The sequence below is a fragment of the Coturnix japonica genome, chromosome 1 (assembly GCF_001577835.2).
Source record: "Coturnix japonica isolate 7356 chromosome 1, Coturnix japonica 2.1, whole genome shotgun sequence".
In the NCBI taxonomy this organism is placed as follows: Eukaryota; Metazoa; Chordata; class Aves; order Galliformes; family Phasianidae; genus Coturnix; species Coturnix japonica.
Window position 1 is genome coordinate 67,740,192 of NC_029516.1, and position 12,080 is coordinate 67,752,271.

The 12,080-nt window shown below is 38.1% G+C and overlaps 1 protein-coding gene across 1 annotated transcript in view; it reads right to left on the minus strand.

Annotated features, from left to right (window-relative positions):
• Positions 1 to 12,080, minus strand: part of ANO2 (anoctamin 2) — a 106,207-nt gene that overhangs the window by 13,443 nt on the left and 80,684 nt on the right. Inside the window, exons 20-22 of the mRNA XM_032440933.1 lie at positions 9,237 to 9,385; positions 201 to 353; positions 31 to 83 (exon numbers count right to left, since the gene is read on the minus strand). Coding sequence (XP_032296824.1) covers positions 31 to 83; positions 201 to 353; positions 9,237 to 9,385 — 355 coding nt within the window. The remainder of the gene's footprint in view (positions 1 to 30; positions 84 to 200; positions 354 to 9,236; positions 9,386 to 12,080) is intronic.

Sequence of the window (12,080 nt, forward strand, 5' to 3'; positions counted from 1 at the left end):
TAACATAAGCTCGTAAGATCATATACTTACATTAATGATAACCGAAAGCTTTCCAATACCACTCAAAATGTTATACCAAATCCCTGTAAGTGAAAAACAGAACTTATTAAGTGGTTTCAATTTTTTTAAATTCCCCTCCCCCCACCCACCCTATTGAATACTTGGTATTCTCATCATTTTAATGTTTTTCCATTACTTACCTATATCTTTTGCTCTTACTGTGTCTGGCCTCCTTAGTTCAGTAACAAACTTCTTGGCATCAAGCCGGACTTCTATTATATTGTTCAGAAGAGCAAAGAGTGGTGCCAGAGGAAAGGAAGCAACGAAGAGCGTGACAAAACCAAACTGGATAACTGGAAGAGAAACATGTATTTTGAAAAGAACTGGCAAACATAACTGACAGTAAATTGTTGGGGAACTTTGTGGGTGACTGTATGGGAAACTGTTGATCACAGCCTGAACTTCTGATTAACCACCTGAGGCAAGCAATGAGTCGGCTGTAGGAGCACAGGTGAAGATAATTCAGCTGTGCTACTGGAAGGGGTGGAGCTTGGCTCCACCTCTCCCAGATCTCATTTAAAGGCTGACTACCACTAAGGCAGGATCTCGTTTTCTGGAGATTACTCTTTTGTGGAGTTTACTGTGAACCTTCAACATTGGTGAGTATTTTCAATTTATCATAGGTTATATTTCTATCACAATAATCTTTCATACAAAACATCTGTTTAACCTCCATTTACCTACTGACTGTAAACTGTACAGTGATTAAAACCTGCAATGCTCCACTTTGCAGTTTGAACACAGCAGTATATATTGGAAAGCAAAGCTATGAAAGAGATGAATGTTTGTCACTGTATTTTATGAGTAGTTCTAATAATCCTCTGGTATTATATCAATACAAGCCAAAATAAATAATAAATTTGATAAAAAACAATGAGTTTGCAGTGTATTCTGATTTTTCTATATAATTGACTGAATGTGCTACTACTATTCATTCCCAGTTTTTGCCTGTAGGAAAATAATACTTCAGTGAATATCATTGAGGAATGATACATTAGAGGAGGACATCTACCGTGTCCTTATTTATTCGCAGCCTCTTTTATAGAATTTGGTGGCAATATGATAAGAGCAAGAAGACAAATTTTTTTGTGGGTGTATGAGACTGTGGTGCCATAAAGCATTTTCCTCTCTAATTGTGTTGATATCCACCAAAGATAAAATTCTGCTCAAAGTTCTAGCAAAAGAAAATTCTATTGCAGTATTACTTTTTTATAGATTTGCAATTTCAGGTAAAGTAACTAGGGATTTTACAAAAAGGACTCATCTGCTGGCCCTAAAAAAAACAGGTAGTATTGCCACAAGTGGAACCATCCTGAGTTCTCTGTGCCTACCAAAACAGATGTGCAACTAATAAGCCTGGCTTCTTCCATAGGTTGAAAATGAGCAAACAAAATTAAAACCCCTCTCACTTTGGAGTGAGTTATTTCTTTTGCTCAGCTACCAGTAGCACAGGTTTCAGCTCAGCACCAACTGTATAATTGTATATTTAAAAAAAAACAAAAAACAAAACAACAACAACAAACAACAACAACAACAACAACAACAACAAAAAACACCCTAGTTTTCTGAGAGAATTAAACCTGTTTTCTAGGACATAGGGTAACTTGTCTTTATGCAAACTGTCTTCTAAGTAGCTGAGGAACCAACATCACCCTGTAAAGCACAATGCTGACAAAGCAGTGTTTTTCTGAAACCTCTCAGTGGTCTAGAGATACTGTGAGAATAATACGGTTAAAAAAAAAAAAAAAGTTCTTTCAATGAAGCTTCTTCAGGCTTTTGGGTGGGTAGAGTATCATTAACTTGTCTTTCAGTAGCACATTTGGGCGCATAAAATCAAACCCATCTGAAGGAATTTTTTTTATCCATAACTAGAGTTTAGAAAGGGCCATTAGTCTTTTACTTCAAGACACTGAGACAACAAGCTGCCTAAAAGACTCTTCTTTAGTGAAAAGCAGGAGGCATGAGCAGTGAACGTTACTTCTGAGACTGGATCATTGGGTTGTAAAACTGATACACTAAATTAATGCAGTACTTCAGGGAAGTGAGAGAGGCTTTTATTACCCCAGAAAACGAGTGAAGAGTAGAAGAGGAAGGGGGCCAAAAATATGCTGCAAAGTAATTTGAATAAAATTAAACAAAGAAATCTAACAGTAATTTACACCATGGAATTAAATAAATAGCATTATAAAATAGGAATTAGTGTATCCAAGGCACTATGTGCTGCGGCATTTTTTCATCAAATTCCTGTGTAAGATCTCTCTCCACTGTAGGAGAAATCTGTTGTACTTTTTGTAAAAGTCATGACCTTTCATAGCTTAAGTGTTTAATTTTAAATCCTTCTCTTAGGCATGGTAGTAGCAGCCTGAAACCGATTTAAAAAAAAAAAAAAAAAGCTTTCTTCTGGATCTTTTCTTACACGCTTTCTCTTTTGTGTGTGCAGGCTGCAAGTCTTCTAATTTATTTTCATGTATTTCTCTTGCAAGTGACAATATATATGCATGGTAAAGTATTATCTCTGTCTTATATATGTCCTTTTGATTTTCATTCTCATTGCTTTGCTTTGAGATAGAGTATATCCTAACATGAGGGAACTTCAGTGGATTGGTTTCTGAGCAGAGGGTCATATCAAAGGACCCTATGCAGAGAGGCAAAACTGTGATTAAACTGACAAAGTACTACGAAGCACAGGGTGAACAAGGGAGACCCAGTCCTCTCAAAGTGGGAAGAGAAAAGTTCCTGACAAGAAGCAGCTCTGATGCTGTGTAGGTACAGACATGAGTGATGGCAACCAAACCTCTATACATAAAAAAGCAGCTGTAGGCAGTGGGTTGACCAGGAGTGCTGTGAAGAGGACATGCAGACAGGACATGATGTGTCAGTAGGGTGTGGTGCAACAGTTTGAGCTACAGCTAATGCAGGGAGGGCACGGTCCTCCTCCCCAGTGAAGAAGCCAGTCCATTGGCTGAGTCCATCCAGTCCATCCCTCATTGCCTTCTTGGTGGAAGTAGACAAGCCATGTTCTCCACTTGGGCAAAAGTCTTTGCCAAGAAGGCTGTAGCAATCCAGACTGAGTACCCATGTAAACATGTTGTCATGCAGGTTTCTGGCTGAAGGGAGTGGCTGAGCCTGGCACAGGTATTGGGAGGTAGCAGCTATATCCCCTGCATACATTATGAACAGGTGGATGATCTTCATGGTAGAACAACTAAAGGAGAACATAGAATAATTAAGGAGCATCAGAAAGTGAGATAGTCTAGAGCCATTCCTCAGTATTCCTGCAAGAAGAGGGACCAAAAGTATACTTCGAAAGTAGTGGTGAATACCCTACTCTTTTGCCACCAGGCAGAAGAGACAAGGAGGAATGGAAACTGGCTCTTTCTTGGGGTGGAAGGTGACCCCCTTCCAGCCTACCTCACCATCCCAAGTTCCCTTGCATAAAAAGGTATGGAGGATTCAAGGACAAGTGAGTGAGGATACTAAAGAAAGAGCTTTCCAGTTTGAAGCAGTCAACCCCACACCAAAAGACAGTCCCTTCCAAGAACAAAAGAAAGGCAATTGTAATAGATGACTCCCTTCTGAGAGGGGAACCAAGGGTCTGCTATGCAGCTGGGCTTTACTCACAGGGAAGTCTGCTTTGTCCCTTGTGCCCAGATCAGAGAAATCATAAGGAAGATACCTTGCCTAGTACAGGCCTCAAATCATTACCCACTCTTTGTATTTCAGGTAAGCAGTGATGAAGTCAAGTGGAAAAGCCTGAAAGCTACCAAGCGAAAATCTCAGGCATTCAGGTGGTTAATTTATGGGTGCAGAAGTTCAGGTGGCATTTTACTTGATGTCTTTGGTAGCAGGGAAAAATACTGAGAGGAGCAGGAAAACCCACCTGATCAATGTGGTTGAAAGCTGGTGACTCTTTGTTTCTTTTGGTCATAGGGCAGTTTATTAGGCAATAGGTCTGCTAGCGACAAATGGGGTCCATATGGGTGAAAAGAGGGAAAAGGATTCCAGCCAGGAATTGGCACAGCACATTGATTAGGCTTTGAACTGCATTTGAAGGAGGAAGAGGTTAAGACCAGCCTTATTAGGGATGAGCCTATGGGCAAAATTTCAGTATCAGAAGTGATACCAATAATCCAGCTGAAATGCATCTCCACCAATGTCTGCAAAATGGGCAACTAGCAAGAGGAAGCCATTGCGTGTCAAGAAAGCTATGACTTAGCTGCCATCACTGAAACATGGTGGGATCATTCTCATGACTGGAGTGCTGCAGTGGAGGGCTATAAGCTCTTCAGAAGGGATAGGCAAGGAAGGAGACGTAATTGGTTATGTTAGGAAGCATTTCAATTTTGTAGAGGTCAGTACTGGGAATTATGAAGTTTGACCTTTATAGATGAGGATCAGGGAGAAGACCAATGGGGCTGACATCCTGGTGGGAGTCCAACCAGTATGAAGAGGCAAAGAATTCTACAAGCAGCTGGCATAAGTCAGGTGATTGGTAGCCCTTGCTCTTGTGGGAGACTTCATCTTAACTGATACCTCCTGTTGAAGTGGTCTAGAATGTTCCTGGAGTGTGCAGAAGACAACTTCTTGACACAGTTGGTGAGAAAACCTACCAGGGAAAACACCCTTTTAGACCTGCTGGTTACCAACAGAAAAAGAATGGTGGGAGACGTAGCTGGTAGCTGATTTGAACACAGCAACCATTAAATGATTGAGTTCTATGTTCTTGATGAAGTTAGGAAGATTCAAGTACTGTGTTCTGTTTTGTGTCTCTTGGCACACAAAAGATATTGAGGCCCTTAAGAGTATCCAAAGAAAGACAATGAAGTGAGTGAAGGGTCTGGAACACAAGTCTAATGAGGAGGTGAGGGAACTGGGATTGTTTAGTCTGAAGAAGAGGAAACTCAGGGGAGATGTAGCTCTCTACAACAAAAAAAGGAGGTTGTAACAAGGTGGGGTCACCTCTTTCCCCTAGCAATACAGTGAGCACTAAAGGCTTTAAGTTGCACAAAGGTAGATTCATGTTGGATAATAGGAAAAAATTATTTTCGGAAAAAGTGGTAAGGTATTGGAATGGGCTGTCCATGGAGGCAGTAGGGCCACCATCCCTGAAGATTTTCAAGAAAAGGGTAGATATGGCATTGAGTGACACAGTTTAGTGGGCACAGCTGTGATCAGTTCATTGTTGGACTAGGTGATCTTAGTGGTCTTTTCCAACCTTAATGATTCTGTGATTCTGTGCACAATATCCTTGAAATCTACTTTCCTGAATATTTTATATTCATAGTCAGGAAAATGAATTATAAAGGAAATAAAAATATGTTAGAGTAATGTCCCCCCAAAACCTGTGAAATTATTAAAAAACAAACAGTGCTAATGTATGCCTTATTTGGTTTTACATGAATTTAGCTGGAATAGAACTGGAAGAATTAAATTAAAAACAACAACAAAAAAGGCTTTTACAGTGCTTCAAGCATAAGCCACACACATTTGCTTTGATAATGCTTCCAGCCCCTTTTATTCACTGCCTGGGAAAATTCACTTTTTTTTTTGTTTTGTTTTTAAGTTCATGAAAGACTCTTGTGGGAGACTTCATCTTAACTGATACCTTCTGTTGAAGGGGTCTAGGATGTTCCTGGAGCATGCAGAAGACAACTTCTTGACACAGTTAGTGTCAGGAAGTTTCCCTACCAGGGGAAACACCCTTTTAGACCTGCTGGTTACAAACAGAAAAGGAATGGTGCATAAACTGCATAACTACTTAAAAGCATCTACTGAAAAGCCACTGAAAAGTCTATGCCAGCAGTATTTGTGTGGCCCTCTTAAAATCTCTTCAGTGTTCCAGCCTCCTAATAGTAGCATTCTGGAATTCTGCAGACATCTGTACAGTTACAATAGAACCATTTACACCACTTCTACCACACTCACAAAGATTTCCACCTATGACTGCTGATGTCAAGGCATCCTCTTTTTGGCCAGATTACACAATGGCAACCCTGGAATATCTATATTACATTCATCTTTATACCTAATGCAAAGGCTCCATACAGAGCTCTTATAGTATTCACATATACATCCAGCTTTTTTTTTTTTTTCTCACAGATTTCCTACTTTTATGCCAGATTGAAGGACTACAGAGATGAATAAAACCCCATTTCATGTCAGAACCTAGTGAGCAAATTGAGAGTTGTATATAGGGAAAACTTGAGGACAAGAGAAATAAAACCATGTCCTCAAAACAGAGCACTAGATGTGTGGTCAAATGACATGGGCTTTATTTCTGATGAGAGAAAATATCCGGACTGCTAGTGTCAAGGACAAGTCACTTGCACTGTCAGTCTTACTCAGGAAATAAGTAAAGGCTTTAGAGCCAGCACACATGGAACACCATTCCCAGCACCTGTTGCCACATATATATACGACATTTCATTTAGGCTTCGGCTAATTGGACCCTGAGACAAACAGCAGAAGTCTCCCAGATCACAGCAACTCTAAGACCACTTTTCATGGAAAGTAACCACCTGTACACAGAGTCTAAATGGAACTGAATCTCAACAAAGAAAGATACAGCAAACACTGTCCCTCTAAACTGACCTGCAAGTTAAGACCAAGAGCACAGAGTGATTGTCATTGTTTTTATGTAAGAATCAGTCCCCAGTATAAAATCTGTCACAGTGAATATTGCTCAGGTTCTACCTGATTTACACAGAGTAGCATGGGTAACCTTTGCATTTTTTTTGTATCAAAACATAACCTGAATGAAGGTAATTGCTTATAATTGTTTTCCTCTTTCCTCATTTCTTTCGCAATAATATGTAACAGAACTATGTGCTACACTAAGTAAAGAATGGAATAAGTTTCTAAGAAAAATTTTTTCAACAGACAACCAAGCCTGGCTGAGAAATCAAGAAATAGTTGTCATTTACCACTCTTTATTAAATATACATTTATCAAGTCTACACATAAGAGACTGAGGTGGTATTTTCAAATCCATGCTCATTATAGAGATCATACAAAAATGTAAGTCCCTCTTCAATCATTTATTTATTTATTTATTTATTTATTTATTCCCCTTTTGCTGCTTCACACATTGCCTGTTCGATGGCTTTTCCTGCTGTAGGGGAAATTCTTCCAAATCTTCCTTATGGTAGTCATTTGATACATACACTGGATCTGATCATTTGCTTCTTAGAATTCAAAAAAGAGTTTTGCCCAACTGATTTTTAACAGCAGTCAGATGATTAAACTCCTATTATATCTCTGAGAAAAAAAAATATATATATATGTTTTCATTTAATTGTCTCATAAATGCTGAGCTCCTAGGGACTGGAGAAGAGTAAATAAGAATTAAGAATCTGAAAATCATTGCTCTTGTCAGTTTATTCTCAACAGAAAAGTCAGTAGTGGCATAAACTTCACACATTCATGTGCATCATTCAGATGGTTTTAGACAGGACTTTCTAAATTCTTTTCATTAGCAGTACTCATTGCTTCTCTAAAAATCAACTTCTTGCCAGCTCCTAATATTGTAGGCTGCTTGTTGTGAACTTACTGCCAGCTGAAAGGGAAAACTGCTATACATGCTGCATACTTTGGGAGCACAGTCTGGTATATTGGACTGTGTCAAAAGTCAGTTCAGAGTTTCAGCAATGGAAAGTACTCATAAAAAAACTGACACATTAACAGTGACAATTTACATTTCAGTACTCATTGCGCAAAATTTTCAGATCACTCAAACATTCAGAGTGTTTCTGCTCAAAAGTGTCTGGTAAAAAACATATATTTATATATCAGCAAATAGTACCAAAACAAACAATCATCAGAAATTTCAATAGTATGCATCAAAACTATTATTGATTAATAAGGCCTGTTTAAGAAAGAAGCTCAGTACAGTCTGCTGGGTGAAATCAGATTCAGAGTACTGAAGAAATGAGCATTTTCCAAGGAAAGTAGTTTATTTGCCATTTATTTGCGTTGGCCTCTTCCTCCCACAATACTAGCATATGTAAAATGCCAATGAAGGCAATGGAAATTTACTTAACTTGTAGACTTTGGGGCTTACTTCTTATTTGTTTTTCGAAATAATTTATGACTTTTGCTTCAATAACTATGTGCCTTTATCTCAGTTTCCTGCACGCTGTATGTTATATCAGTCATGTTATTGACTTCTATGGACTTGCTCTTAGTTCTGTGTTTCAATTTCATGAACAGTTGTTGAAATACAATTTTATGCAATAATCAGAATCCATGAAGCCATCATTCCTATCACTGTCTGCCCTGAATTTTCTCCAGTGCCTATGTTCCACACTGCAGCTACTGACTTTCAGTCAAGTGGCTCCACGCTTTTCTACCACAATTCTTAAAGATAACTTGTGCTCCATTTTATGAATAGGAAATAGATTTTGAACTCATTTTCCTGGATTCTCTCTAGCTGTCTACCTCATTATCATTTTAATGCTATGGATTGAGCCTTTACTCAGGGCTACAAAACATCCTAGTGTCACAAGTAGTTAGCCTGAAGACTCAATATACACACTTTCCTGACTGAAAAATTAAAATGACAAGTGGCCATACTTCTCTGAGTACATCTTTCTGGAGCAGAAAGAGTTCTCAGCAAACTAATGTGTTGGGTTTTTTTTTTGTTTGTTTGTTTGTTTTTTGTTTGTTTGTTTGTTTTTAAATGGGGCGGAGGGATGAGAAGTTAACAGTCTGGTAGAAGTGGTAGGTCACTCCTGAAGTGGAAGAGGTATGCATGGTGGCATAGCTGCTGGAAGTGGAAGTCCCAAGAAACAGGATCACCTGTGACTGATTTAATTTAGGGTGATGTTAAACATAAAAGTCCAACAGAACATTTAAAAAGTTGAACACTCCCTGCTGCAGCATTAAGTGGCCTTGTGCATAGGGACACATGGACATTTTTACAAGTTATAACATCTATTTTTTTTTTGTCATTTTATCAAGAGCGAAAGATAAACCTTACTGAGAGTCATGAGACTGTTATTTTTCTTTTTTTTTTCTGCTTGTCTCTGTGGTGTGTGTTCCCTTGCCACCTTGCCTGCAGTAGATGGAGTAAGACCTTCAGCTTTTCAACTCATACAATATGTTTCATGTCATACAACATATGTTTGTTAGTCATATGAAAAAACTATTGTTGCAGAAAAGGAATACGGAAGTCTTACTCATTTCCATGTATTCTGGAGTCAGCCCAGTGAAAGGTTCCAAGGTGTAGTCAAGATCCCACTGCTGAGGGTCCTTTGGTTGGCTGGTGTCCATTTTCTTTGGTTCAGTTCTTTCATCCTTCATCTTCCTGATGAGCTTCTTTAATTTCCTGAGGAACAAAAGGTCAGACCTATTTTTTTACTTTTTTTTCTTGCCAATAGAACATGGCCTAAATCTTTGTACTAGAACATAAAATGAATATCAAGTTGCTGTGTGCCACAAAAGTTTGGTTTGCAGCTTCTCCTAAGCTGCTGCTTATTGACAGTTAACTGGCTGCTGAATGAAATAGTTGCTGTGTTCCTGCATTAGAAGAATGTTACAACACCACAATATGCTATGATAAACTTGAACCCAGTACTTCATAGTAATTACTTGTCTCTAGACACATAATATGTATAATGAAAAAATATGAACAAGTATATTTCTGAAGCTTAAGCACCTTTGACTTAAATAGTTATAAATAAATAATAAATAGTTAGTAATATGCATCTCCTTCAAGAAGGAAAAACAAGCAAAGACCTGGAAGTAAAATGCTCATACTTCATATGTTGCACAGATGTACTTTTCTCTCAACATGAAATTTGAAAACTTCCATATAATATATTTTGTAAACAAAATGACAATGTATATATTGCCAATCAATGAGAATAATAGAATATACTCATTCATAAACCTGGTAGACTTATGCAATTTAAGCAAGAAGGCTTCCCACTGTCAACACCAAAAGATTGCCTCTGCTGAGAAATCTGCAGCACTAAAAAATAAAAAACCAAAACACAACTATATCTAACTTACTGATAGGTCCAAAGTTACTTAGGACTTCACTGACTTCCAGTCAGCCCCGTAACCAATGGAAAACAAAGATGCTTGGATTCCGGTCATTTCTAATCTCAAGCATGTACCTGAGTGTATTTAAATCAGCAAATGGATATCTGTATGTATACATATCTACTGCTTGTAGAATCTTAAAGAGAAAGCACTTGTCTATTAATTGTAGCCTCATTATTATTATTATTATTAATAATAGTAATAATAATAATAAGGCTACAATTAATAAAAATAATGAAATATATACTTACAAAATGTCAAGTTTAAACAATATCTTAATTCTATTAAGGACCTTTGCCCCTGGAAAGAGTTAATTCCCTTACGGCTACCTAATTATCTACCTAACCAGTCTTCAAATGAACAGGGAGCATCAGATTCCTAGGGGAGATTCAGTAAGGTCAGTAGAATTTGGTCTCATAGTGGTTTGTCATTCCTTTCACACACACAGATATTCTATCTTAGTCACTTTGGATTCAGTAAAAAACTATTATTACAAAAGTACTACTTGAGACTGTCATGGTTTTGTAATTTTTGCTACTGTTATTCTACATCATAACATCATGTGGAGCACAGAGTAGAATAAGTACACATCCCAGAGGACCTCACGGTCAGAGAGGACAATACATCACAGAAGTGATGCTTGCTCTCTTTCACTACCTGGCAGTGGGTGTGGATATGCTTCCAAGCCATGCATCTTCAATTTCAAAGTAGACTTCTTGGTTTTCAGAAAACTCTCTCTCTTATTTTACTTGATTTATTAGCCTCAATTTCAATTAGATTGTATTATATTGTGTTATCTTGCATTCTAATATCATAGTTAGTAAAGTAAGTATTCCTCCTTAGATCATTGCTGCTGCTCTGTTTCCTTGAGCCCAGCTCCCATCTCCCTACCCCTTTTCCCTTCCCATTTTTGGGGGCCAGGGGGCCCACAGGCCTGGTGCCCCCCTGTCATGGATATAGATTGATCTAGACAAACCTGTGACAGAGATACACATAGTGACATCACATCAGAACTCTGCTATAGCACTTGTATTGAAACTTACTGAGAAGAACTGGGACTCACTATATCTTATCTGCAAGTTTATTCCTAAACTACTGAAAACTACAGAAGTACACTGACAACAAATTTGAAAGATTTGTTTAAATTTTTACATGAGAAAATACATATTTCTGAAATTGCTGTTCTCTTTTGAGTTTACTGACAATATACAATATACAAGACAAAGTATGCAAACCCCTGTAGACCCTGAAAAACTAATTTCACAAGAAGTTAGATATTCTGTGTACTTGCACAACTGTATCACTATCCTTTACAGATTTTTCATATGAGATTTGCAAGTTTTAAATTGTCCTTAAGTTGTGCCTTTAGGCTTGCCTAGGCTGTACTGAGTGAAAAGGAATTTTTTGGGCTGATATATGTAGGCCACAATGAAATTAATGCCTCCTATTTGTTTTCAGGGAAACTACAATGGCTACAATGAGCATTGTAATTCTGATAGAGCAAATTCTCAGCTATAAATATTTTTGAGCATAGTCATCACCATTAGCTCTGCATTTTCACCAGTGATGAACAACAGCCTGTGTGCCATGCTTGTTAAAACCTGTACTTGCGAAGGTGACTCACAGTCCCTGTTGCCACTGTTGAAACACACCACCCACCAACTAATTGTGCTCACATCCACTGTTTGGTCTCCAATGTGCAGCAAATGTCAAAGAATGTCAATGGGTGCAACATTTTCTTCATGGAGGAATTCAGTTCTACACCTTTGCTTGCAGACACACTTCTGTGTCAGAAACTATTTTGTCAGACTGACCTTCTGCTGACATCTGTCACAAAGCAACAAGATATAATGGAATATTCATGGGTGTAGGTCAAATGAGGGCAATGATAGAGACTTTATTTGAGAAATAGGTGCTATAGGAAAAGATATCAAAAGGAATTAACTCACTCCTCCCAGTAACAGCTTGGAGAAAGG